General features: G+C 70.3%; 3 protein-coding genes across 7 annotated transcripts; 2 read left to right on the forward strand and 1 right to left on the reverse strand.

Moving 5' to 3' along the window:
* Positions 1 to 3436: 3436 nt before the first annotated feature.
* On the forward strand, positions 3437 to 8967 carry NR1D1 (nuclear receptor subfamily 1 group D member 1). Its single transcript, XM_065651350.1, has 8 exons — positions 3437 to 3603; positions 5593 to 5925; positions 6012 to 6100; positions 6180 to 6324; positions 6777 to 7237; positions 7375 to 7560; positions 8112 to 8322; positions 8401 to 8967. The coding sequence occupies exons 1-8, from the start codon at positions 3576 to 3578 to the stop codon at positions 8598 to 8600; spliced, it is 1653 nt and encodes a 550-aa protein (XP_065507422.1). The 5' UTR covers positions 3437 to 3575; the 3' UTR covers positions 8601 to 8967.
* Positions 8968 to 11203: 2236 nt separating this feature from the next.
* THRA (thyroid hormone receptor alpha) lies at positions 11204 to 24234 on the reverse strand. 5 transcript variants are annotated; one of them, XM_065651352.1, is made up of 10 exons: positions 24146 to 24234; positions 18444 to 18484; positions 17655 to 17858; positions 16323 to 16384; positions 14487 to 14587; positions 14262 to 14409; positions 13700 to 13905; positions 13176 to 13322; positions 12828 to 13086; positions 11204 to 11769 (listed from the first exon to the last, which is right to left on the reverse strand). In XM_065651352.1, the coding sequence occupies exons 3-10, from the start codon at positions 17705 to 17707 to the stop codon at positions 11519 to 11521; spliced, it is 1227 nt and encodes a 408-aa protein (XP_065507424.1). In that variant the 5' UTR covers positions 17708 to 17858; positions 18444 to 18484; positions 24146 to 24234; the 3' UTR covers positions 11204 to 11518. The 5 variants fall into 5 exon arrangements, with proteins under 5 accessions (XP_065507424.1, XP_065507425.1, XP_065507428.1 ...); XM_065651353.1 differs by lacking the exon at positions 24146 to 24234 and adding an exon at positions 24031 to 24139; XM_065651356.1 differs by lacking the exon at positions 24146 to 24234 and adding an exon at positions 23918 to 23936.
* Positions 21674 to 24627, forward strand: LOC135997898 (basic proline-rich protein-like). The gene is made up of 3 exons (XM_065650818.1): positions 21674 to 21816; positions 21948 to 22934; positions 23382 to 24627. The coding sequence occupies exons 1-3, from the start codon at positions 21674 to 21676 to the stop codon at positions 24625 to 24627; spliced, it is 2376 nt and encodes a 791-aa protein (XP_065506890.1).
* The last annotated feature ends 1276 nt before the right edge of the window (positions 24628 to 25903 follow it).

Raw genomic sequence — 25903 nt, forward strand, 5'->3', positions numbered from 1 at the left:
GCGAGCGCTGCCGCAGCCCCACCCTGCAGGCGGGGGCCACAGGGGTCCCCCCGACTGCCCGGGCTGCTCGCCACATGGGGGCTTTCCCAGACCACCCTGCACGGTGAATACATTGGGGTACCCCCCTCCCCCAGGGCCCCTGCACCCCCATATCCCAGCATCCCCCTGATCTTTGGGTCCCTCCACCCTCCTGGGGTCCCTGCACCCCCAGATCCTACACACCTGCACCCCCCCAGGCACCTTGCACCCCCCCTGGATCCCTGACTCTTTGCACCCTCCTGGGGTGCATTCACCCCTCAATCTTGCACCTCCACGAATCTGGGCACCCCTGCACCCCCAGATCCTGCCCCTCCCTGCGTCCCTGGACCCTGCACCTCCAGGGGTCTCTGCCCCTCAACCCAGGTCTGTCCTGTTTCGTGGTACGGGGGTGCTGTGGGATGTTCCCGCTCACCATGGGGTGCCCCTGCCTGCTGCACCCGGGCCAGGCTTGCCTTGTTTACCTGGTATTTTTTTTTTTTTCCCTTTCCGCAGGGAGGGGAAAGGCGAGTCCTGGCAGCGCAGAGCTGCTGGCCCCAGCCAAGAGCTGTGGGGACGAGCCAGGGCTGCTCTCTGCTTTCCAGCCACAGATCTGCTGCTGCACGGCAGGAAAACACCCCAAAAACCAGCCCTGCCCGGCACCCCGAGGCGACACCGGGGCTCCTGCCCTCCCACCTGCCATCATCAGTGCGATCCTGTGGGAACAAAAGGGGGGCCCGGGGATGCAGGACCCCCCATGGTGGGGTGAGACCCAGCATCTGTAGTTGCTCCCCCTCTGCAGCGTCACGCCTACAGCTGGGGAAACTGAGGCACGATGTGCGCCACGGTGACACAGGCACACAGCCAGACCTGGCATCGTCAACCCCATGGGGATGCTGCAGCCCCGCAGTGGGTTTGGAAGGTGTCCAAGCATGGGGGGTGCTGGGGGTGCAGCCCCCGCGGGGGGGCTGCACATTGCCAGACCCCCAGTGGTCAGCCTTGCGGGGGGGGACAGGCAGGAATAAACCCCTGTCCCCAGCAGAGACACCCCCCCTTTCTTGGAAAAGGTACAACAAGGTAAACAACCCGGCCAGCCCGGAGTAAAAATAAATCAATCCCTCTGCACGCAGGCGTTCTCCGGCAAGCGGAGCGCACCGTCACGTGGCGCGGCCGCACGGCACCGCCGGCAACCCGGGCACCGGGGCACGCGGCCGCCGGCCCTCGCGCCCACTCCTCGGCACTGGGAAACGATTCTTCCTCTGCCTCCTTGTCCCTGGGGAGCAGCGGGGTGGCCGCTGCAGGGGCGGGGGACAGGCCAGCCTTCCCAGGTGGACGCGGCAGTGGGGGGGCAGGGGGTGCAGTCGGGGGGCATGGCAGAGGAGGGGGGACAGGCACATGTGTCCCCCCATCACTGCCAGGCAGGGTTCACCTGGTGCCTGAGCGCGGTGGGATGGGACGACCTCGCGGGGGGGTTGAGGTGCCCTGTCTGCACCCTGGGGGGTTCATCTTGTCCCTCGCAGCCCCGCACCCATCCCAGGGACCCCCCGGGGAGCTGAGCAGCCGGGTGCAGCCGAGCACCCCTGTGCAGGGCCGGCTTCCCACTGTGCGCCATGTGCCGCAGCGCCGTGCACGGGGTTGTTTTCTGAACCGAGATGAGCGGCTGAGTCACGGCTAATTGCCGTGGACCAGGAACGTGCCAGGAGGGGAACGAGGCGCCGTGCGGGGCTGGTGGCACCTGCACACTCAGATCAGCCCGGGCACGGCTGAGCTGCTGGGAGTGGGGATGGGGTATTAAGGGCCCCCTTGCCCTGGGGCCCGTGGCCCCCGGGGCCCCCAGCCCCTGTGCCAGCCTGGCCCCACACATCCTTCCGGGAGCTGCTGGGGTTTCTCCCTGCCAGAGGTGCTGGCTGCAGCGTGGCCACGGCACCGCGCAACCACCTGGTGACTCAGGGCATGGGCACTTCCTGCAGGGTGACAGGGTGTCCCTGCCACCTCCCAGTGCCGCGGGGCACCCTGTGAGCTGGGAGCAGCCCCAGCACTCAGTGAATGTCCCTGGGGGCCCCCAGCTGAGGAACAGCCCCACGCACCCACTGGGGATAGCACCGGGGTCTCCTTGGGGTGCAGAGGTCTGGTGCACCCTCAGGCACCCCACGAGCTCCTGGCACAGCCAGGGTGCTCAAGGCCACCACTCCCATGGGATTTAGCTCCAAGGATTTCCTGGCCCTGGCACGTCCATTCTCTACACCTTCATCTCCTGGCTGGGGGCCAGGGCAGCTCCTGGCACGTGGCACCCAGGAGGTTGCGGGCACCCCCAAAACCTTTCCCCCCTGGGGCTGTGAGCACCCACGGAGACCCCAGCACTGCCGGGCTGAGCTGGCCCCTGCGCCACGACCCAGATCTGCTGGGTGACTCTGCCCTGGCACCGCGGCGCTGGGCACAGCACGTCGCTGCAGCCCCTGCGGCAGCCGGGATCGTGGCCAGGCTGGGCTGTGGCTGCCAGGCACGTGCCGTGCCGGGCACCCGCCGCAGGCACAGCATCGGCTGGTGGCACTGGGGACAGCAGGGACTGGGGAGGGGGCACAGCAGGGGGCTGGGTCAGTTGGGTAGGGGTCTGGCTGCGCTGCTGCTGTGCAATGCATTGGCATCCCTGGTTGGGGGGGACCCTGTGGTGCTGGTGCCACACTCTGCCTGGGTGTCCCCAGTGCAGAGGACAGTAACCAGTGCTGGGACCATGCTGTGCTGGGTGACAAGGGCTGTCCAGGTGTCCCCAGGGGACAGTGACATGCAGGGTGCCAGTGCTGTGCCTGGGTCTCCCCAGTGCAGGGGACAGTGCCATGCTGAGGCGCTCCCGGCGCAGGGACCACGCTTCGCTGGGTGACAGGGGTGCCCGGTGCTGTGCCCACATGTCCCTGGTGCAGGGGACAGTGCCAGGCAAGGTGACAGGGGTGCCAGTGCTGTGCCAAGATGTTCCTGGTGCAGAGGACTGTGCCATGCTCAAGGGTTCCCCAGGCTACGCTGGGTGACAGGTGTCCCCAGTGCGGGGGACAGTGCCACACTTGGGTGTTCCCAGCGCAGGGACCATGTGCTGGGTGACAGCGGTACCCGGGTGTCCTTGCTGCAGAGGACAGTGCCATGCAGGGTGACACGGATGCCTCTGCTGCGCGCGGGGCGTCCCCGGTCCCGGGGCCGGTCCCGTTGCAGTGGCCAGTCCCGGTGCCGGTCCGGCTGCCGGTGCTGGTCCCCGCGGGCTGGGAGGCGGCCCCGGTGCAGGGGTCCCCGTTGTGCCCGGGCTCCCCGGCGGCGGAAAGTGTGTCACTGGGGCACGAGGCTCTCCCCGGGAATCACATGGGGGAGGCGGCGGCGCCGCGTGCGGCCCAGTGCGCAGCCGCGGCCGGTGCCGGGCGGGCGGCGGGGCGGGCGGCGGGCGCACAACAGCCCTTGCCGGGCGGCGGAACGCACGGCTCGGCGCGGCTCCCAGCGCCTCGGCCCCGTTCGGCGCGGTTCTGGCAGCGGGAGGCTCGGCGGAGCCGGGACAGCCGCCTCCCCCCCGCTCCCCGAGGATGGCCGCCCCCGAAGCCGGTAGCACAGGTCAGTGCCCCGCCGGGACCGGGCGGGTAGCGGCACCGGCAGCGGCGGGCAGCACCGGAGCGGTGTCGGGGGCAGCGCACCGGCAGTGCAGCGTTGAGACCGCGAGTCGGACACCGGGACCGGGGTGGGGTCTTGTGCACCCCACCGGGCAGGATGCGCACCGGCACCGCATTCCGGAACGGGGATCTTTACTACCGGGACCGGGCGGTTCTGCATAGCGGAGTAAAGATCGGGCAGCGGGGCCGGCGCGTCCCCGGGAGAGAGCGATGCGCGCTGGCACCGGGGCGTCTTGGACACCGGGGTCACCCGAGCACCGGCACCGGGGCGCTCCGGGGCAGGAGGGATGGAGACAGAGACCGGGGAGTCTTGAGCGCCGGGGCGCACTGGACGCGGGGGTAGGAAGGGTGAGGACCGGGATCGGTGCGGCGGGACCGGGCGGGGGACGCGCGGCGGAACCGGAGTGTCCCGGGCAGCGGAGCGCGGCACGACCGGGGTGTCCCGGGCACCGGGAGCGGAGGGACGCGCACCGGGACCGCGGGAACCGGGCAGTCCGAGGGCGGCGGAGGCGGGGACGCGCACCGGGAGGGGCGGGGGGGGGGGGGGGGGGGGGGGAACGGAGGCGGTACCGTGTGTCCCCCCCCCGGCACGTGTCCCCCTCCCCGCCGCTGCCACGTGCGGAGTTTGTTTTCCCCGCAGCCCCGCCCCGCCCCCGCCCATTGGTCGCCTCATGACATCATCGCAGCCCCCCCGTGACGTCACACCCGGAAGCGTTCCACTCTCCCTTTCTAACGCGGGGGGGGGGGGAAGATCTCCAGGGCAACCAGAAAGGGGCGGGGCGTCGAAACGGGCCAATGGGGTGGAGGGGGAGGGGCAAAGCGTGAAGGGGCGGGATCGCGGGAGGCCACGTGCGGCTGGAGCACGTGGGGCGGCGGCGTGAGGCCGCATGAGCTGTTGTTGGGTGCGGGGGGAGCTGTGGGGCGGCTGATTAATGGGGGTCCCCAGGGGGTTCCCGGTGTTTCCCGACCCCGTGTCCTGGTTCCACCCCTTGGGGGGATCCCCCACCCCAAAGCCCCCGGGACCCCCCCTTTGGGGGGGTCCCGGGGGCTTTGGGGTGGGGGATCCCCCCAGTATTTTGGTGTCCCAGCAGCTGGGGCTCCCCAGGAGCTGCAGTTTTGGGGGGGGTGATATAAGACCCACTGTCCCCAATTCGGTGACCCCTTTTGGAGGTGGCTCAGTGGCGGGGAGGGGGCGGTTGGTGATTGGTGGTGACAGGCTGGCTCCGGCGCACGGCATCCGTGCCAGCGGCACCGTGTGCGGCGGGAGACACATGGCCCCGGCGATCCCGTGTGTCCCCAGTGTCGCCCTCCACGTGTCCTGTCCCCAAGTCAGTGCTGTTTCCCCTGCCCCGTGTGTGTGGTGGGGGGGGATAAGGGGGGCTGTGACCTTTGCTGTGGGCACAGCATTGGGGTTTATGTGCCCCCCACACTGGTCCCCACTTCTGCAGGGTTCCCCCACGCAGAGCTCGCTGCAGTGGGGCTGTATCCCCCCGCCTAAGGGGCTGCACTGTGACCCCTCCCCAGTGCCACGGGGGGGTGGCTTTGCTGCGGGGCTCCATCTGGTCCTTTGGGGCTGTGCCACGGGGCTCGTCACATCCCGGTGACGCCTCCGGCGGGTTCCTGGCCCACATTCCTCCCGCGGGCGCTTCCGGGGCGCCGTGTCCCCAGCCGGCTCGCACCCAGGCAGCCCAGCTGTCCCCGTCCCACGTGGGGCCGGTACCCGTGGCGGCTGGTGGGCGCGGTGCCTGGCGCAGGGCAGGTGGCACACGTGCGGCCGTGGCGCAGCGGAACGGCCGCGCTTCCAGGATGCATCCGAGGTGCTTCTCTGGGGACCCTCCACCCTGGGGCTGTGACCCCCTCTTGGGGTCTCGTCAGGAGGAGGCTGAGCCCGGCGCAGCTCGGTTCACACGTGGCCCCGCTGCTCTGCCCGCAGGCGGCGTGATCAGCTACGTGGGCTCCAGTGGCTCCTCTCCCAACCGCACCAGCCCCGTCTCGCTCTGCAGCGACAGCTCCAATGGCAGCTCCCAGTCGGGCTCACAGCCCTTCCCCACCTACTTTCCCCCATCGCCCACCGGCTCCCTCCAGGACTCCCGCGCCTACGGCGGGGGCTCGCTGGCCCCCCGTGAGGATGGCTCCCCTTCATCCTCCTCCTCCTCTTCCTCCTCCTCGTTGTACGGCTCCTCGGTGAACTACCCCGGGGCGCAGCAGGTCCCCGTGGACGAGCGGCGCCGCAGCTCGCCCAGCAAAGCCGGCAGCACCGTCACCAGTGAGTGGGGCGGGCGGGGGGGTTGCGGGTGGTGTGTGTCCCCCCCCATCACGGTGGGCACCCCGCTCACCCCTGTCCCTCCGCAGAGCTGAACGGGATGGTGCTGCTTTGCAAGGTCTGCGGGGACGTCGCCTCCGGCTTCCACTACGGTGTCCACGCTTGCGAGGGCTGCAAGGTACCGGGGATGGGGCTGGGGCGGCGCAGAGCCCCTGCTGTGCTGGGGGGGCCCCGAGTGACCCCACCCCACCCCGCAGGGCTTCTTCCGCCGCAGCATCCAGCAGAACATCCAGTACAAGAAGTGCCTCAAGAATGAGAACTGCTCCATCGTCCGCATCAACCGCAACCGCTGCCAGCAGTGCCGCTTCAAGAAGTGCCTGCTGGTTGGCATGTCCCGTGACGGTGAGCTCAGCCCTGGCCCCTCTGGTCCCCCCCAAACCCGGGGACCCCATGTTCAGTGCTATGCATTCCCTCCGGGGATGGGATGCCCTGTAGTCAGAGCTGCATGTCCCCTCCCAGGATGGGTCCCCCCATGCTCAGGGCTGTATGTCCCCTCTGAAGTTGGGGTCTCCCTGTCTGCACTGGGTGCCACGTGTGCACCACGGAACATGTCCTTGTCCCTTCTGCATGCTCAGGGCTCTATGTCTCCTCCAGGACCGGGTCCCCCATGCTCAGGGCTCTATGTCACCTCCAGGACCGGGTCCCCCATGCTCAGGGCTCTATGTCTCCTCCAGGACCGGGTCCCCCATGCTCAGGGCTCTATGTCCCCTCCAAGCTGGGGGTAGGGATGCAGCCGTGTTCCCCCTGGACCCCCATCATGCAGGGCTGCCCGCTAACACCAGTGTCCCCCACAGCCGTGCGCTTTGGGCGCATCCCCAAGCGGGAGAAGCAGCGGATGCTGGCGGAGATGCAGAACGCCATGAGCGGAATGGGCAGCGTCCTGCCGGGGATGCCCGGCCCCGCCGAGGGCCCAGCACCGAGCGGGGGCCGCACGCTGCCCCCCGGCCCCTCGCCGCTCGCCCCCCCCGGCTGCTTCTCCCAGTTCCCCCAGCAGCTGACGCCCCCCCGCTCGCCCAGCCCCGGGGGGGCCACCGAGGATGTCATCGCGCAGGTGGCCAAGGCACACAAGGAGATCTTCGTCTACGCGCACGACAAGCTGGGACCCCCCCCGCCCTGCGAGAACGGCCTCCCGCGCTGGGACGCACCCCCCGCCTGGGCCCCCGGACTCCCCGAACCCCGGCTCTGCCCCCCCACCTACCCCGAGCCCCCGGCGCGGAGCTGCCCCTGGCCCCGCGGCACCAAGGACGTCCTGCCGGTGAGCGCCCGGGAGCTCCCGCTCCCATTCCCTGGGTATTTTTAGCCGCTTAATCGCACTAATCGCCTTGTCCGTGGCACGGCGGCGGGGCCGGGGGAGCCCCGCGGGGCTGGGCTGAGCCGTGCCGTCGCCCGCAGGCCTGTCCCATGAACAGCCACCCGCCCGGCCGCAGCGGGCGCTCGGTGCAGGAGATCTGGGAGGATTTCTCGCTCAGCTTCACGCCCGCCGTCCGCGAGGTGGTCGAGTTCGCCAAGCACATTCCCGGCTTCCAGGCCCTCTCCCAGCACGACCAGGTCACCCTGCTCAAGGCTGGCACCTTCGAGGTACGTCCCGGGACAACAAGGGCTCGACGGAGGGCATGGTGCCCCGTGTCCTGGCATGGTGCTCCCTGACATTGCATGGTGCCCCACGGTCTGGCATGAAGTCCTATAGCATTGCATGGTGCCCCATGGCCTGGCACAGTGCTCCAGGGACTGGCATGGAGCTCCGTGGCCCAGAATGAAGTCCCACGGCATTGCACGGTGCCCCATGGCCTGGCATGAAGTCCCACGGCATTGCACGGTGCTCCACGGCATTGCATGGTGCCCCATGGCCCAGAATGAAGTCCCACAGCATTGCATTGTGCCCCGTGGCATTGCATTGTGCCCCGTGGCACTGCATGGTGCCCCTTGGCACAGAGCTGTGTCACAGAACACAGCATCGCACAGTGCCCCATGACATTGCACGGTAGCCCACGGGCATTGCACGGTAGCCCACAGCATGGCAGGATGCCCCACAACACGGGAGCCGCGGCACGCAGTGCAACATCACACGGTGGCCCACGGCCCTGCAGGACGGCCCCCGTCCCATCCCGCTGACACCGCGTGTGCCGCAGGTGCTGATGGTTCGCTTCGCCTCGCTCTTCGACGTGAAGGAGCAGACGGTGACGTTCATGAGCCGGACGAAGTACAGCCTGGAGGAGCTGTGGGGCATGGGCATGGGCGACCTGCTCAGCTCCATGTTCGAGTTCAGCGAGAAGCTCAGCGCCCTGGACCTCAGCGACGAGGAGCTGGGGCTCTTCACCGCCGTCGTCCTGGTCTCGGCAGGTGGGAGCTGGGGCGGCGTGGAGGGGTCCGGCGGTGGGGAGGGTCACCAGCCGCCTGCTGACACCCCCGTCCCCGCAGACCGCTCGGGCATGGAGGACACGGCGTCGGTGGAGCAGCTGCAGGAGACGCTGATCCGTGCCCTGCGCGCCCTCGTGCTGAAGACGCACCCGGCGGAGACGTCGCGGTTCACCAAGCTGCTGCTGAAGCTGCCGGACCTGCGCACCCTCAACAACCTGCACTCCGAGAAGCTGCTCTCCTTCCGCATCGACGCCCAGTAGTGCCCCCACGGACCCTGGGGACCCCCCCGCACACCCACCACCCCTGTACATAGCACCATGGGCTGGGGGGGGGACACACAAGCCCCCCGCGAGGGGCAGCACGAACCCCACGGCACCCACCAGACTCACCCCAGGTGGGTGCCAGGATGCTGGGACCCCCCCGCCAAGTTGGGTACCAGCCCCACGGCTCCGCTGGCAGCGCCCGGGGGGGTCTCCCTGCCCCGGCCCCCCCACTCCGGCAGCCAGCGGTGGAAAGCAGAGGCCGGATCCAGCCGAGCTGTGTGGGTCGGTTTGGTTGGGTTTGTTTTTTTTTTTTTTTCATCATATATTTATTACATAAATATATAGTAAAATAGACCAGCAACAATTACCATAAAAATATCTTTCTTTAAAATCCTGACCAAAACACAAAAGGGTTTTAAAATCGCACGTCACAGACTGTGATTGTCACGGAGCTCGGCGGCCCCCCCCCGACCCCCCCCCCGCCCCCGTGTCCCGCGCCCTACATTCAGCGCCGCCGGCCGCGGCCCCCGCCGCCACCGCGGCACCATGCATAGTCGGGGGACACCGAGCCGTGCCGACGCGGCCGCGAGCAGGTGCAGCTCCAGGAGCCATGAGGTATGTGCTTGGGGAGGGGTGGGGGGGACAGGGGACACGGGGACGTGGAACGTGGGGACGGGGACGGCCCGGGGTGGGGGGGTTGGCGGAGGATGGGGGGCACCGGTCCTGCCCCCCCTGGACGTGCGATGGCGACGTGAGACAGAGACAAGAGGGAGCGGCCCGGGGGGATGCGGGGGGAGTGCGAGGACGGGGTGGGGGGCGCTGGCTAGTGGGTGGGGGGAGCCGGGCTGCACCCCCAGGATGAGCCACCCCAGGGCACCGCATTGCCACCCGGGGGGGAACCAAACCCGGCTGTGGGGGGTGCCGGTCGCTGATTAAGACGCGTCCCGGTGCCAGCTTCGCCCCGCACGCCGCTGTGCAGGCAGCGCGCGGCATCGCGTGCACCGCGCACAAGAGCACACGGGCAGCGCGTGGCACCGGCACGGCCGCGGCACCGGCGCTGCACAGGCATCGCCGCAGCCGTCGCACCGGCACATCACACCAGCACGTGCAGCCATCGCAGCGGCACGACGCGGGCACCGCCGCGCCGGGGGGGCCGCAGCCCCTGCCCGAAGGCACGTGCGTTAAGGTCGGCGCTGCGCACGCAGGGCTGAGCGTGACCGTGGGCACCGGTGCTGCTGGGGGGGGGGGTGAACCCCCAAACCCTGCGCTGCCCGCCCCCCCCCCCCAGCGTGCGCATTAGTGTTTCTCGGCACCGGCTCCTATTGCACAACCCGGTGCCCGCTGGGGACCCCCCCGTGCTGGAGACCCAGGGCGAGAGTTTAAGACATTTTGCACCAAGTGCAAACCTGGCCCTGCTGTGGGGGGGGGGGTGAGGGCATCGCAACACCTCCCCCCCACCAAGCCACGAGGGCACCCATGGGTGCCACAGCCCCCCCCGACCCGGCTGCGAGGGGTCCCCATGCGCGACCCCTATGGTGGAGGGGAGGCAGAGTGTGGCGGGGGGGCCCGGCCCGGCCTCCTGTGCCCTGGGTGGGGCGGGGAAGTGTCTCGTGTTGGGATTTTCTGCTTTTAAACGACCCGTAAAAAGATTTTTTTTTTTAATTACAAAAATTATATATTTTATATATATTTATATATATATATATATTAGCTTAGGTGGGCCCCGGCAGGCTGCCTGCCTTGCCAGCTGCCCCCCGGCCCGCGCCCCCCCCTCGGCCTCCGCCTGAGGTAAGAAAAAATTCACAAACCTAAATTGGGGGGGGGGGGGAAAAGGTGATAAAACCATTCCCGGGTGCCCCTGCCACAGCCCTGCCCCCCCACCAAGCCAGGACCCCCTCCTTGGGCTCCCCCCCCCGGCGCCCATCACAGCCCAGCCCCCCCCGGGAGCAGGGGGGCGGTTGGGGGGTGCAGCCCCCCCAAGTGCTGCTGCCGAGGGGCCGGGGCAGTAGTGCAGTGGGGGCTGTGCAGGGTCCTGGGGGGGGCACTCGCTGGCCCCCCCCGCTGGCCCCCCCAGGGCCATTGCAACTTCTGACGGACACGACAAATAAACCCACGAGGACGAGGGGAGGGGGGGAAAACAACAACAAAAAATAAAGGACAACGGAAAAGGTGGGGGTGTGTGTGGGGGGGTGGTGGCACTGGGTCCTCACGCCCCCCACCCCCCGCCCCCGGTGTCCTGCAGCGCCCACCGTCCGCCGGCGCTTGGCACAAAATCATCTCCTCTCAGCCCAAAAAAAAAAGAGAAAACCAAAGCCCCGAATCTGGCCCCTAAATGCGGGGGGGAGGGAGTGCAGGGGGGCCACCCCAGCCGGGGCAGACCCCAAGGCCAGCGGGCTGGGGTCCCCCTCGCTGCTGCTGTACCCCCTGTGCCCCCCACCCTGCTATGGCGGGGGGGTCCCGGCTCCCCCCCCGGCCCCTGTGCCGCTGCCCGGCCAAAAGTGCATGTGGCCGTGGCCCCCCCAGCCGGGGCAGCCTCTCCCTGTGCAGCCCAGAGCCCCCTCCTCTCCTCTGCTCTTCCTCCTCCTCCTCCTCCTCTCTCCTTCCAAAGTGCAGTTAGTTTAATATTTTAGCCTCTCAGGGAGGGAAATAAATGCTTAAAAAATAATAATCTAAGAAGAGAAGGACAATAAAGGAAACGCTCGACCGTCGGGGCCCTTCCCTGTGCAAACAAACAAAATTCGTCAAGTCCTGGGGCACGGGGGGGGGCCGGCGGAGGGGGCACGGCGGGACCCCCCACCCTGGGGCGCAGCATCTGTCCCCCCCGCCCTCGGGGGCAGGGATAAGAAAAATTTGGGGGGGCCGGGAGGGGGCAGAGGAGGAGGAGGAGGAGGAGGGGGCATGGGGGGGTGGCAGCCCTACACCTCCTGGTCCTCGAAGACCTCGAGGAAGAGGGGGGGGAAGAGCTCGGTGGGACACTCCACCTTCATGTGCAGGAAGCGGCTGGCGTGGCAGGCGCCGATCATCCGCAGATCCGTCACCTTCATCAGCAGCTTGGGCCAGAAGTGGGGAATGTTGTGTTTGCGATAGTTGATGTAGTGCTCGAAGGCCAGCAGGTACGTCTCCTGGCACTTCTCGATCTTCTCCACGCAGATCAGCCCCGTCCGGTCTGTGGGGACAGAGAATTCGCCGTGCGGGAGTTTGGGGGTTCATCCCCGCACCCGCTCGGGGAGGCTCTTAGGGTTTAGTGCTAGATTTAGGTTACGGTTGGAATCGATCTTAAGGGTCTTTTCCAAGCAAAATTGTTGTGATTCTATGGCTGCCTGGAGCAGGTACCGCGCAGGTGTTGGGGTGCTCACCCCGTGCACCCCACGCTCCTGGGTGCTGGGGATTGGGGTGCCCACCCTTTGCACCCCCAAGTTGCTACACCATTAAGGATTAGGGTGCCCACCCCTTGCACCCCCAAGTTGCTACAGCATTAAGGATTAGGGTGCCCACCCCTTGCACCCCCAAGTTCCTCCAGCATAAATGATTAGGGTGCACACCCCTTGCACCCTCAAATTGCTACAGCATTAAGGATTAGGGTGCCCACCCCTTGCACCCCCAAGTTCCTCTAGCATGAAGGATTAGGGTGCCCACCCCTTGCACCCCCAAGTTGCTACAGCATTAAGGATTAGGGTGCCCACCCCTTGCACCCCCAAGTTCCTCCAGCATAAATGATTAGGGTGGACACCCCTTGCACCCTCAAATTGCTACAGCATTAAGGATTAGGGTGCCCACCCCTTGCACCCCCAAGTTCCTCTAGCATGAAGGATTAGGGTGCCCACCCCTTGCACCCCCCAGGCTGTAGCACCAAGGATTAGGGTGCCCACCTTGTGCACCCCCAGGTTGCTACAGCACTGGGGATTAGGGTGCCCACCCCTTGCACCCAAGGCACTGGGGTGCCCACCCCGTATCCCCCCAAAGCCAGTGGGGCACAGTTTCCCCAGGGTCCCCACTCAATGTACCCCCAGGGTGCTGAGGGCTCTGGGTATTGGGGAGCCCACCCAGTACATCCCCAGGATGCTGGGTGCTCCAGGCATCAGGGTGCCCACTCCTTGCAACCCCAGGAGTCTGGGGGCTCTGGGCATTGTGCTGCCCACCCAACACCCCCCAGGGCTCCCCCGGCACCAACCTGCCCACCCCATTCCCCCCAGTAGCCCTGGGGACAGACGCTGATGCCACTACCTGAGGACATGAGCAGCACAGCCTGGAGCAGGGCCACCTCGGTGTCGTCCAGGTTGAAGGCAGAGAGGGACTTGCCCAGGTCGAAGATGGCATCGGAGACGACGCCGAGGCCGCCGTTCTTGAGCTGCTCCCGCTTGACGGCCATTTCCCCGCTGAGCGTCAGCGTCTCGCTCTCGGGGTCGTAGCGCACGGCCGCCCGCAGCGACATGATCTCCATGCAGCAGCCCTTCAGCAGGATGATCTGGTCTTCGCAAGGCAGCTGGGGGGAAAAGAACCATCAGCGAGGGGGGGGTGGGAATTGCTACAGCCCCAGCCCTGCCACCCCCCCAGCCCCGGCTCCCCGCTTACCTCCGAAAACATGGGCAGTTTTTTGGCAAAGTCGACCACGCGGGTGATGGCCGGGGTGATGATTTTTGTAAACTCACTGAACGCCTCCAGGTCGACTTTGTCCCCGTCGGGCATGGAGGCCATGGGCGACTGGCCGATGTCATCGGGCTGCGGGGACACATGGTGGGGTTGGGGGGTGCGGTGTGACCGCGTCCCCCGCCCAGGGATCCTCAGGGTGGGGGGAAAGCGAGTTGGGGCTTGGCAGGGGCCAGCAGCCAGGAGAGGGAGCTGTGTGCCACCGCAGGGACAAGGACAGGCCACAGCTGTCCCCTTCGGTCACCGCTCACCCCTTAACCCTTCTGGGGGTGACAGGCTCAAGGACACCGGGTGACATCCCAAACCCCCCCTGGTGCAGAGGCACCACGAGTGCTGCCCGCCGCGCGTCACCAAGCGTGTGGGTGCTCAGCGGCCACCGGCCGGGGCGGGTGGCCAGGGTGGGTGTCCGGGGGGGGCAGCGGGAGGTTCCCCCCACCCTGTGCCCTCACCAGGAATTTCCGCTTCTGCTTCCAGTGGCTGCCCTGGGCGTTGGTGCTGCGATGGGCCTCGGTCACCACGTGGATCAGCTCCCACTCCTCCGCGCTGGGGTTGGGGCGATGCTGAAGCGACTTGATCATCTCCTCCTTGCGCCGCCGCTCCCGGTTCTCCTCGATCAGCTTCCGCTTTGCTACCCGCTTCGAATCATCCAGCACCACTGCCGGGAGACCCACCCCCATGAGCCGGGACCCCCCAGTGCCGTGCTGGGCATCCCAACCCACTCCCACGGCACCTCATCCTGCTCCTGCCGCTGCACCGGGCACCCCAACCCGCCCCACGGCACCGCCGGCACCGCCGGGAGCCCGTCCCATCCCCACGGCACCGCCGGGACCCCGACCCATCCCAACCCATCCCCACGGCACCGCCAGCACCACCAGGACCCCGACCCATCCCCAAGGCGCCGCCAGCGCTGCCGGGACCCCGACACATCCCGACCCATCCCCACAGCACTGCCGGGACCCCGACCCGTCCCCACGGCAGCAGTGGGTGCCCCCGTGCCCCCCCCGCACTCACGGTCCATGGCCATGCCCACGGAGATGCACTTCTTGAAGCGGCAGAGCTGGCACTGGTTGCGGGTGATCTTGTCGATGACGCAGCAGCCATCGTACTTGCAGGAGTAGGTGGGGTGCAGGTTCTTCTGGATGGTCCGACGGAAAAAGCCCTGGGTGGGGGGACACACGAGTGGTGAGCCGCGGTGAGCCCCCCCGCCCGCCCCCGCGCACCCCCTGCCCCGCTCACCTTGCAGCCCTCGCAGGTGATGCAGCGGTAGTGGTAGCCGGTGGCTTTGTCCCCGCACACCACGCACTGTTCATCTTTGTCCAGGTAACTAGGGATGTACCCTGTGGGGTGCCACTGTCAGGGACCCCTGCTGCGCCCAGCCACACCCCCCCGTGCCTCAGTTTCCCCCGCTGCGCTGCCGCCCCCCACCCCGCAGCAGGCAGTCCCAGCACAGGAAGGGTTAAAGGCTGGGGGGGGCTGCCCAAGCCCCCCACAGCAATAAAGCTCCCATTATCTGGCTCCCCAGCCAGCTGCGGGGGGGCATCCCCGTCCCCCCAGGGCACACAATGGCCCACTGTCCCCACCATTGTCCGGGGTCCCCCAGCCCAGCCGCCTGGGGACCAGCCCCTCCCCAAACCCCCCCATCACCAGCTTCGCAGGGAAACTGAGGCACAGACCACCCGCAATGCACGGGGGGGTCCCTACCCCCCGGGATCCCCGCGCCTCCCCCGGGATGGAGCGAATGCAGGTGTGGGGGTCCTGAGAGCCCACCCAGGAGCCCTGTGGGTGCTGGATGCGGGGGGGTCCCGGGTCCTCCCAGAGCGGGGAGGGGTGCGGGGGGGATGGGCTGGGAGCCGGATGCCTGGGTCCCTCCAGCGGCCCCTCCTCCTGCCCGGCAGGATCCTGCCGGCGCCGGCCGCTCCCCACTGGGGAATGGGGCAGGGCTGGGGGGCAGCGCCCGGCCGGGCCCCCCTTATCTCCCACCCCAGGGTGCTGCCGGCCCCCGATAGCGCCGCCCCAGCCCGACCCACGGCCACAGGGTGCGGAGGGGGACGGGCACCCCACGGGGACACGGGCGCTTGGGGTCCCGGCGGGGACGTGGGGTGCTGGGGACCCTGTGGCTGCACCCAGCAGGAAGGTGGGGTGCCTGGGGAGGCCAGGAGAGTGGGGTGCCCGTGGGACCCGGGGGTGCCTGGCGAGGATATGGGGATCCCAGGGCACTCTGGGGTGCCCATCAGGGACACGGGGTGCCTGTGGGACCCAGCAGAGACACGGGGATCCCGGGGGACCCTGGGGTGCCCACCAAGGACACGGGGTTCCCGCGGGATCCTGGAGGACCCAGCAGGGACATGGGGATCCCGGGGGACCCTGGGGTGCCCACCAAGGACATGGGGTTCCCGCGGGATCCTGGAGGACCCAGCAGGGCCATGGGGGTCCCGGGGGACCCTGGGGTGCCCACCAAGGACATGGGGTTCCCGCGGGATCCTGGAGGACCCAGCAGGGACATGGGGATCCCGGGGGACCCTGGGGTGCCCACCAAGGACATGGGGTTCCCGCGGGATCCTGGGGGACCCAGCAGGGACACGGGGATCCCGGGGGACCCTGGGGTGCCCACCAAGGACACGGGGTTCCCGCGGGATCCTGGGGGACCCAGCAGGGCCATGGGGGTCCCGGGGGACCCTGGGGTGCCCACCAAGGACATGGGGTTCCCGCGGGATCCTGGAGGACCCAGCAGGGACATGGGGATCCCGGGGGACCCTGGGGTGCCCACCAAGGACATGGGGTTCCCGCGGGATCCTGGGGGACCCAGCAGGGACACGGGGATCCCGGGGGACCCTGGGGTGCCCACCAAGGACACGGGGTTCCCGCGGGATCCTGGGGGACCCAGCAGGGCCATGGGGATCCCGGGGGACCCCGCGGTGCTCAGCACGTACGTGGGGTGCCCACGGGATACGGGCAGGACACGTGGCGCCTGCGGGACCTGCTGACCATGCGGGGTGCCCAGGGGGCCCGGGCGTGCCCAGCAGGGCCGTGGGGCACCCAGGGGACCCCGGGGGTGCTGGGGGGATCCCGTACCTGACATGCTGCTCTTCACCAAACATTGGCTGCTCTTTCTTTTGCGCTTGCCATCCAGCCACCTGCGGGGGGGTGGGGGCCAGGCTGGGACGGTGCCCCTCGGCCCCCCCGTGCACCCCACCCACCCACCCACACCCGCGACGTGGGGACCCCCCCCCCGGCGGGTCCCGGACACGGCAGTGCCACCGGTGGGGTCCGGAATTGGGGTGCCAGGGAACAAACCCATGGGTGCGGGGGGGGGACACCTTGGGGACCCCCGATATGGGACAGGGTGTCGCCCGGGGGGGCTGAGCCAGGGCGGGGGGGGGACGGGGGAGGGGAAGGGTGGGGGAAGGGAAGGGAAGGAGGGGGGGGGATGGGTGGGGAAGGGCTGGGGGGGGAGGGGGGGTGGGGGAGGGGCTCATTTACAGTCAAAGACAAAATGTCCTTTTGGCTCAGCGGGGAAGTGACGTCACAGGGGCTCAGCCAATGGCTGGCGCCGGGGGTCCGCGCCTCGCCCGCACGGCAGCAGCTCATTGGCGGAGCCGCCCGCGGTGGGCGGGGGGAGCCGGGGCGGGGGGACCCGACGCCACGGGGATGGGCACCCGCGCCCGGGGGTCCCGGGCTCCGGCGCAAGGTGACCCCGGGGCTGGCTCCCCCCGGGCACGTGAGAGCGGGTGGCCCTCCCGAAATAGCCCCGGGACAGGGTGGCCCGAGGGGCCCCGAGCGGGGAACGGGGGTGGCTGGGAGAGGGGGGGGGACACACACACGGGCGTGGGCACGAGTGGGGGGTGCGTGGAGCCCAGGGGGGCACCTGGGGCATGGGGATGCACGGGGACACGGACACGTCCACGATGGGATACGTGGGGACACACAGAGCATGGGGACACACAGGACATGGGGATGCACCAGGCACGGGGACACTTGGGGACATGCAAGGCGTTAGGGCGCATAGGGCCACACAGGGCAGGGACGTGGACACGGCCACGCAGGGATGCATGGGGATGCACAGGGCACGGGGACACACAGGACATGGGGATGCACGGGGACGCGGGGCACAAACATGTCCCTGACCACGCAGGGATGCACGGGGACGCACAGGGCACGGGGACACACAGGACACGGGGATGCACGGGGACGCGGGGCACAAACATGTCCCTGACCACGCAGGGATGCACGGGGACGCACAGGACATGGGGATGCACGGGGACACGGGGCACAGATATGTCCGTGACCACGCAGAGATGCACGGGGACACACAGGGCACTAGCACGCAGAGGGCACGGGGACACAGGGGGACACGAGGGCAGAGGCGGCCACGGTGGCAGTACCAGCGTGGGCACAGGGACTCACCGGGTGTCCTCTGGCTCCGACAGCGGGTCCAGGGTGCTGGGCTTCTGTTCCATTCACCGCAATTCCATCAAGGAGCGCTCAGCACCGACCGAGTGGGCTCCGCCACCGGTGCCACGCGCGGGGGGGCCACGGCGGGGGGCTACGACGCGCGCCCCATGGCGCCCGCCTCAGTGCTCAGCTCCACGCAGCATCCCGGGCCGGACCCTGCCGACACAAACGGCGGCTGAGCCCAGAGCCCTGCTGGGAGGGGGGCAAGGGCTGCAGCCCCGGGGAGCCCCCCTGGGAGCTCACGCTGTGGTGCAGGGCTGGGCAAAAGCACACGGGGGTGGGTGAGAGCGCTCAGGAGCAAGCAGGGCTGGGCGAGAGCACGCAGGGTGTGCAAGGCCACGTGGAGCGTGCAACAGTGTGCAAAGAGCACACAGGGCTGGGCGAGAGCACAAGGGACGTGCAAGAACACGTGGAGCGAGTGAGGGCTCGCAGGGTGTGTGCAACAGCACGCGGGGCTGGGGGAGAGAGTGCGGGGCGTGCAAGAGCGTGCATGGGTGTGTGAGAGCGTGCAGGGCGTGCAAGAGCGTGCACGGGTGTGTGAGCATGCGCAAGTGTGCAAGAGCATGCACAACTGTGCAAGGCTGTGTGAGAGCAAGTGGGGAAGCACACGCACACATGGGAGGAATGGGGGGTGCCCAGGGGAGCCCCCATGGATGCCACACCCGGGGTCAGGCTGAGCCCTGATGCATTTGCCTCATGCAAGTGTGTGTCCCTTGTGCTGGTTGGTGGGGGGAGACTTACAGGGTGGGGGGCGCCAGGCGATCCCTCCTCTGTGATCTCTCCTGCAGCAAAGAAACAGCACCGTGAGGCCAGGGCATGGGCAGCGCTGACTGCTCCCTGCATTGCGCACCCCAGTGATGCAGAAACCGAGGCATGACCCCGGCGGACCCCCCCTCACTCGCCCCCCCAGCCTGCATGTCCCCATGGGTGCCCAGCACCCACCAGCAGCACCCTGCAGAACCGGGGGGGCCTCATTTGCAAGTGTCCCCCGTGAACCCCCGGCGACCTGCCCTGGCACGGGGGCGTGTGGGGGTGCGGGGGCCCCCAGCCCGCGCCGGGGGGGCCGTGGGGCTGCGCCGGGCGCCGTGCCCGGCCCTCGGGCTCCTCCGCTCCGTGCGGGGACAGGCAGAAAAGTAGGTCACGTTTGTCTTGGCCGCGGCAGAAATTCCTCCGGCGGATTTAAAACGCAGCGGCTGGGGCTCGGCTGCGCCCGACAACCCCCCCCCGGCACCCCCACACCGCGGGGTGCCCCAGCCCGGCCCCCTGGCCCCCCTCCAACCGGGGATGCCCGGGCAGTGCGAGGATGGGGTCAGGGATGCTGCACCCATGGGTGCGCGGCAGCACCCCCCACCTTGCTGCGGGGTGAGCGCGCAATGCACGGGGGGGTCATGCAAGGGGTCCCCACGGACCCCCATGCATGTGACCCGGGGGGGCCGTCACCTGCCCCAGCCTCTGCGGGGAAACCGAGTCACTGCAGAGCACCCCACCATCTCTGCATCCCCCCCACACCTGGGGGGGCTCGGGGGGGGGCTGGGGCTCCTCACCGCAGCCCCAGGCTGGTCTTTGGGGCCGGCTGCTGGCGGTACCTATAGAGCTGGGGCGGCGCAGCCAGGGGCTGCAGCAAATGTTTGTTCCATATGGGAACAGCGCGCGGAGACTTCCAAGTATAGGCACTGGCAGCGCGCCAGGGCTGCGCGGCCCCGCCGGGCACCGGCCCCCCCGCCGCCCCCCACCCCCCTTCCCCCGGGACCCTGCACGCCGGCAGAGCCCCGACCCGCTCGGCGCATGGATGGGGCTGGGGTGCCGTTGCCACCGCGGTGAAGCTGGCACGGGCACAGGGCGCTCTGAAACCCGGCGTGGGGTGGGCTCAGCCGTGGCTGCCTCAGTTTCCCCGTTGGGGCGGCCTGGCAGGTGAGCGGTGTCGAATTAGAGGGGCTTAGGGATAAAGCCAAGGCTCAGCGCTGCTAAGTCGGGTCTCGCCCGTGAGCGTCCCTGTCAGCCCCCGCTGACACCCCCGGGATCGCCGGCACCCAGCACCCGGCTGAGCCCACGGTGTCGCTCCAGGAACCGTCACTCGAGGAATCCCGGCCGTGCTGGGGCGGCCTAGACAGACAGACAGACAGAAGCGGGAGGTGGCTCTCCTCCTCCTGTGAGACGTGTGATGAGTGCAGTCGGGTCTCAGCCCCCCCCGCGCCGAGTGGCACCCCAACCCGCGTGTCCCCACCCCGTGGGACCAGGTGCGGGGCTGGGTGGGAGCAGCGTGGCAGCCGGCGGGGGCCCCCACCCTGCGCTCCCCCCAGCCCAGCCCCACGCCCAGGGGAGCGTTTCTGCTGAGTCGGGTGGTTGCAGGCGATGGAAAACAACCTGGGGGCAAAGTCCAGGGCTGTGCTGGCGGCGGGAGCCACGTCGCCCCATGGGGGGCACCCAGCACCCCACTCCCCAGTGACACTGCACCCAGGGACCCCCCGGGATGAGGACCACAGCCCAGGGGACACCCCCCTGTGAAGGCGCAAGCTGCCTCGGTGCAGCCGGGCATGGGTGCTGCGTACTGGGGACACCCCACGGCGACATCCATCAGTGTCCCTGCCCCTGGGGACAGATGGGCTCTGGGGGTCCCAGGCGCCCCCTCCCCCTCGCCCAGCTGCCATCTGGGTCAGGGAGGTGAGGGCCTAAGCGCTTTAGCCAGGGTGCCAATTAGCGCGATTAGCAGGGGCTGGGGGCAGGGTGCCGCGGGCAGACCCGCCAGTCCCACACGCGCCGGACACCAGCGCGATGCCCAGTTGTGCGGGTGGCTGTGGGCAGCAGCACAGCGGGCACCGCGGCACCAACACCGCTCTGCCCCAGCCTGAGCAACCGTGGCTGCGCCGCCTGGCAGCACCGTGCCGTGGCAGCGCAACCAGGCTCAGGGACACCTGCCATGGCACAGCTGGCAGCGCTTGGCACGCGCCGGTGCCCACGTGTGTGGCTGTGCCCGGTGCCGCATGTGTGTCCTTGTGCTCACCCCCCGCACCTTTGCTGCTGCACGTCACCCTGTGCCTGGTGCCACGCAATGCCTGGTGCTGCAGGGTGCCCAGTGCCGCGGGGCACGCGTGGCAGCGTGCGGTGGGGCCAGCATGCCGGGAGGCTGCAGGAATCCCAGGCATGTGCAGCAGCTGGGCAGCCCGAGCACGGGAGATGCCATGGGCCTGACATCAGGGCAGCCCACTCTGTGCCACAGGGGACCCGCATGATGCCCCCTCCCCACACACGCGGTGTCGGGACCGTGCCACGGCACAAGTTGGCCCGCTGCGGTCAGGGCACACGGGCACCACGGCCCCGGCCACCCCGTGGCTTGGCGGCTCGGGAAACCACCACCCGAGCGAGGGCAGGAGAGGGCAGGAGGCCACGGGGACGGTGACCTGCCCTGGTGCTGACCGGGCACCCACGGCTGACACAGCCTCACACCTCTGACGGGTCCTGGACTTCTGTTATGGACACATGCACCGTGAACTCCACCCAGCCCCACAGCCACCGTGAACCCCAAAACTCCCGGTGCCGTCAAGTCCAACTGAGGCCATGACAGCCGCTCCTTCCCGCAGTGCCCAAGTGCGCAGCCGGGACAAGGCAGCAGCGTCGGATCCACTCCCTCTGCCCCACTTGGCCACCTTTGGCCATGCCTCTGTTTCCCCATCCCACCAGGGCTGCCAGTGGGGAGCTGCTCAGCAGAGGAAGAGCCGCGGTTCCACTTCCCCCAGCACAGTGCCACTTGTGCCAGCGCAGCAGGACGCAGCCAGGTCCCCGTGCCCCTGCTCCTCCTGGCCACAAAGGACACCCAAAGGGGTCCCCCGGGAACGTGGTGTGTGCTGAGCACCCGTAGTCTCAGCTCACCGGGGTGGCTGCAGGTCCCGAGCCCCACAGGGTGCCCCCGTCCCTGGGGAGGCTGTGCCGGGACACCGGGGAGCTATTCTCAGCGCTGGGAGCTTGGCACGGGGATGGGGATGTTTCTAAATCGGGGGCTCCGGTTCACGTGCACCAGGGTGGCGGGGCGGCTCCTGGGTTCCATCGCCAGGGGCCCCACTCGTGGGGGGGACGCAGCCACCACCTCGCCACGAGGCACCCAGGGTCGGCACCACTGGTGGGGCGCTGGAACCGGCACCAAGCCTGTCCGGGGGTGCCCGCCTCCCCCCGGGAAGCGGACACGGGAGATGGTCCCAGCAATGTCACCCCGGCCACCTGACCCCTGCTCGACCCCTGGCCGGTCCGCAGCGCCGGGGCCATCGCCGTGCGACTCCGCCCCGGGGGGGCGTCCCGGCCCCCGCTGCGTCCCCCCGCCGCATCCAGCCTGCGCGGGGCCCCGGGCGTCCTGCCCGCGCCCGCCTTCGCCTTCACCGCATCCCCCCCTCCTCCTCCTCCTGCTCCCCCCACCCCGCCTGGAAGGGGACCCAGGCGTCCGGCCCCGCCCCCGCGCTCCACCGCGCACCGGCGGCTGCGCGGGGTCCGGTGGGGCCGGGGCGGGGGGGGCGCGGGATGGGACCCCCCGGCCCGGGGCTGCTCCGAGCTTTGCCGGTACCCGCGCTCGCTGCTCCGGCAAAGTGCGCGGTGCGGCGAGGAGCGACGGGGCGGGGGGGGAGCCGCCGCCCCCCGGGAGGGGACGGGGATTGGGGGTACGGACGCAGCCCCCCCAAGCGCTCGCGGGGTGCGGAGCCCCGGGGGTGCACGGCCCGTAGAGCCCGCACCGGGTTCCCCGCTCCGTTCCTCCCGCCTCCCGGAACCCCGCCCGCGGGGCTGCCACGCCACGGCCCCGCGAAGGTCACGGCCGCGGCCGGATGGGGGTTGTCAGGCGGGGACCCCCACCCGGGGACCCCCCCCGCTGCCGGTCCCGGGGTGCGTGGCTGCACCGGTGTGTGCGAGCGTTGCGGGGGGGCACACGCAGCCGCACGGCAGCGCCGGCGGGGGGGGATGCGCCGCGCTCCCACCCTGCGCCAAGACCCCGGGCGGGGGAGCCCCCCCAAACCGGTTCCACCGGGACCTGCCCGCGCCTCACAGCGGCCCCGGTTCCCCCCGCCCCGATGGAGCCCCCGGGGGTCCCCGGAGCCCGCGGGGGTCAGGCTGGGTGAGGCGCAGCCCCGGTCCCCCGCCGCTGCCGGCGGTGTCAGCCCCGCGGCACGGGGTCACGGCGGCCACCGCGGCTGAAGGTCGCGCCGGTGCCGCCGGCTCGGCCGGGACGGCGGGGAGGTCGAACCGGAGGCCCGGGCAAGGCCGGCCGGTCCCGGGGTGACCTTGGCCGCGGCGCCCGATTGACCTGCCTCAGTTTCCCCGCTTCGCACGGGAGGACGCACCGGAGACCGGCCAGGGCCGCAGCCTGCGCCCCCCCGGCGGCACCGGGACCGCTGCACCCCAGGCAAGATCTGGCTCCCCCGGGGTTGGGATGGGGGGACGCTGCAGTCCGCGCCCCCCCCCGCCTCCTCGCGGGACCGCGGGACGGCGTGGAGAGGGGAGCCCCCGCCACGCCCCGAGCGCCGCTCGGCGGGGGCAGCTCCGGGGTGCAGCTCCGGGCCCCCCCCGCGCCGGGGACGCCCCCCGCTGTCCCCGCCCCAGCCGGGAGCGGCCGAACCGCCCCCCCCCGGCCGCCCCCCCCGCGCTCTGCTCCCGGCGCACAAAAAAATAATAATACTAATAAAAAATTTTTAAAAATCGCAGGCATTCCTGCCGCCGCGGCCAGGAGCGGGAGCGGGCGGGGACGGCCACGGGGCACGGCCACGGTCCCCCCCCTCCCCGGCCCTTTCACGGCCTCTCCACGGCGCGGCGACGGCTCCCCCCCCCCGCCCCACGACACGGCGACGGCCGGCCCACGGCACGGCCCCGCGACCTGCCCACGGCACGGCCCCGCCGCGGCTCGGCCCCGCACCCGTCACCGCAGAGCCACGCCGCCGCGACGGCCCGGGCCCACGGCCGCCCGCCACGCCGCCACGCCACGGCCACGCAGCAGACGCGGGGCCGGGGGGGCCACGGCGCTGCGGGAGGGCGGGGGAGCTGCCCGCCGTGCACGGCCCCCCCGGGCCCCCCTTGGCCGTGGCGTGGCGGGCGGTGGGCAGCGGCCGTGCCCCGCGGGCAGCCCCGCGCTGCAGCAGCGGGGGGGGGGGCGCACGGGCCCCCCCCGGCCCCACGGAGGGACGCGTCCCCCCCCCGCCCCGCTCCACGCCAAACGCCCGGATTTTTGCAACAAAAATATTTACCCGTGTTTTTCCTGCCGGTGCGCGCTTGGGCCGCTCCCCACCCCGCTCCCCGCCGCTCCCCGCGGTTCCCGGACCCCTCCGCCCCGACACCCCCCCCACCAAATTGCACGCACCGAACTGCGCCCGGGCTCAGCCGGGGGCGCCCGGGGGGGGCCGCGGCCGACGGTAAACAACCGGGCTGCGGCGGGGCCGGGCGGGGGACGGCGGCGGGGCCCGCTCGGGCCGTACCTGGGCGGCGGTGGCGGCGGGCGCGGGGCGGGCGGCGAGCGCGGAGCGGAGCGGGGCGCGGAGCGGAGCGGGGCGCAGCGGCGGCGGCGGCGGCCGACGGCGCCTGGCTCCTCCCCCGGCCCCGCCGCGCCGCCCGCCCGCCCGCTCCGCCGCGGCCGCAGCCCCCTCCGCCGGCCGCAGCCGCTCCCTGCACCCGCCGCGCCCGCCCCACGGACCCCGCGTGGGGACGGGGAGGGAGGGCGGCCCCGGGAGGGGGCCCCACGGGACGGCGACCCAGAAGGACGGGGACTAGCGGGGTGGGGACGGTGCCCGTGGCCGGGCGGAGGTGGCGCGCGTGGGGAGCGCGGGACGGTGCCCACGGTGGCCGCGGGGATGCCGCGACAGTGACGACGGGAACGGGGGATGGTGGCCACAGAGTTGGGGTCGGTACTCGAGGGGATCTGGGGACAGTGCCCGCGGGGGCCTGGGGCCGGTGCCCGTAGCAGGGTGGAAATGGTGCCCACAGAGTCTGGGGACAGTGTCCCCAGGGATGCTGTGACAGTGACAACGGGGTGCCCACAAGGATTGGGGACGGCACCCATGGGGTAGCTGGGGAAGGTGCCCACAGGGCCCCAGGGGTGAGGTGGAGATGGTGCCAAAGGGGCTGGGGCTGGTGCCCACAGTGCAGCGAGAGCGACAATGGGGATTGGGGACAGCGCGCACAGAGTTTGGGGACAGGACCTAAGTGGAGCTGGAGACAGTGCCCACAGGGGCCCGGGGATGGTGCCCATCACAAGGTGGGGATGGTGCCCACAGGGAGCTGGAGACAGTGCCCACAGGGGCCCGGGGATGGTGCCCATCACAAGGTGGGGATGGTGCCCACAGGGAGCTGGAGACAGTGCCCACAGGGGCCCGGGGATGGTGCCCATCACAAGGTGGGGATGGTGCCCACAGGGAACTGGGGACAGTGCCCACAGGGACGCAGTGGCAGTGCCAACGGTGACGGGGGACAGTGCCCACAGGGTCCCAGCGACGGTGCCCGTGGTGGGGTGGAGATGGTGCCCATGGGGAGCTGGGGACAGCACCCACGGCGAGTGGGGACAGTGCCCGCGGGGTGGGGACCAGACCCGCCCCCCGAGGTGCCCAGCCCGGCCCCGGTGCGGCGGCAGACACCCGGCCCGGGCGGGGGGAACCCGGTCCCGGCGGCCCCACGGGGCACCCAGCCCCCGCACGGCGGGTGGGCGCTGCCCCTGCGCCCCCCAGGGGGTGTGGGGCTGGGGGGGGCTGTGGGGCAAGGATCCGCTGTGGGGCTGGAGCCGGACCCCGCCGAGCGGCGGGCCGGGGGGCCAGGGGTGGCAACCTGCACTGGGGGCGCGGGGGGGCTCCCTGGGGTGCCCCCGGCAGCACCCCAACCCTCCCGTCCCACCCCACCTCTTTCCCAGCATGCCCCGCGCCCAGGCGCCCCCCTCCCCCCTCGGACTACACATCCCATCATGCCCGGGCTTAAAGGGCCGTTGCCGTGTGTCCCCCCCCCGCCCCGGGCACCGCAACTCGGTCCTGGAACCCCCGGGGTGCTCGGCCTGGCCACTCTCCCCCTCCGGATCCATGGCTCGCCCCTCCCTGGGCTGCACACACAGTGCGGTGACACTCAGGGGACATGGATACCCAGGGGACAAGGGGATCCCCAGGGGAGCGTGGTACCCAGGGGATGGGGATAATTGGGGCACAGAAGCACCCAGGGGATGGGGTTACTCAGGGGACAGTGACTCTCAGAGCATG

This window comes from Caloenas nicobarica, chromosome 24, assembly GCF_036013445.1.
Source record: "Caloenas nicobarica isolate bCalNic1 chromosome 24, bCalNic1.hap1, whole genome shotgun sequence".
Lineage (NCBI taxonomy): Eukaryota > Metazoa > Chordata > Aves > Columbiformes > Columbidae > Caloenas > Caloenas nicobarica.

What these genes read in the sequence shown, in the direction of transcription:
- NR1D1 (XM_065651350.1), top strand. Translation starts at nt 3,576, where the DNA reads ATGGCCGCCCCCGAAGCCGGTAGCACAG. An exon ending in GGTTGGCATGTCCCGTGACG is followed by an intron (nt 6,325 to 6,776) that starts GTGAGCTCAGCC and finishes TGTCCCCCACAG; the next exon opens with CCGTGCGCTTTGGGCGCATC. An exon ending in GCACCAAGGACGTCCTGCCG is followed by an intron (nt 7,238 to 7,374) that starts GTGAGCGCCCGG and finishes CGTCGCCCGCAG; the next exon opens with GCCTGTCCCATGAACAGCCA.
- THRA (XM_065651352.1), bottom strand. Translation starts at nt 17,707, where the DNA reads ATGGAACAGAAGCCCAGCACCCTGGACCCGCTGTCGGAGCCAGAGGAC. An exon ending in TCGGAGCCAGAGGACACCCG is followed by an intron (nt 16,385 to 17,654) that starts GTGAGTCCCTGT and finishes ACCCCCCCGCAG; the next exon opens with GTGGCTGGATGGCAAGCGCA. An exon ending in AGCAGAAGCGGAAATTCCTG is followed by an intron (nt 13,323 to 13,699) that starts GTGAGGGCACAG and finishes GTGTCCCCGCAG; the next exon opens with CCCGATGACATCGGCCAGTC.
- LOC135997898 (XM_065650818.1), top strand. Translation starts at nt 21,674, where the DNA reads ATGGGGATGTTTCTAAATCGGGGGCTCCGGTTCACGTGCACCAGGGTG. An exon ending in ACCCAGGGTCGGCACCACTG is followed by an intron (nt 21,817 to 21,947) that starts GTGGGGCGCTGG and finishes GCCGGTCCGCAG; the next exon opens with CGCCGGGGCCATCGCCGTGC. An exon ending in AGGTCGAACCGGAGGCCCGG is followed by an intron (nt 22,935 to 23,381) that starts GCAAGGCCGGCC and finishes TAAAAATCGCAG; the next exon opens with GCATTCCTGCCGCCGCGGCC.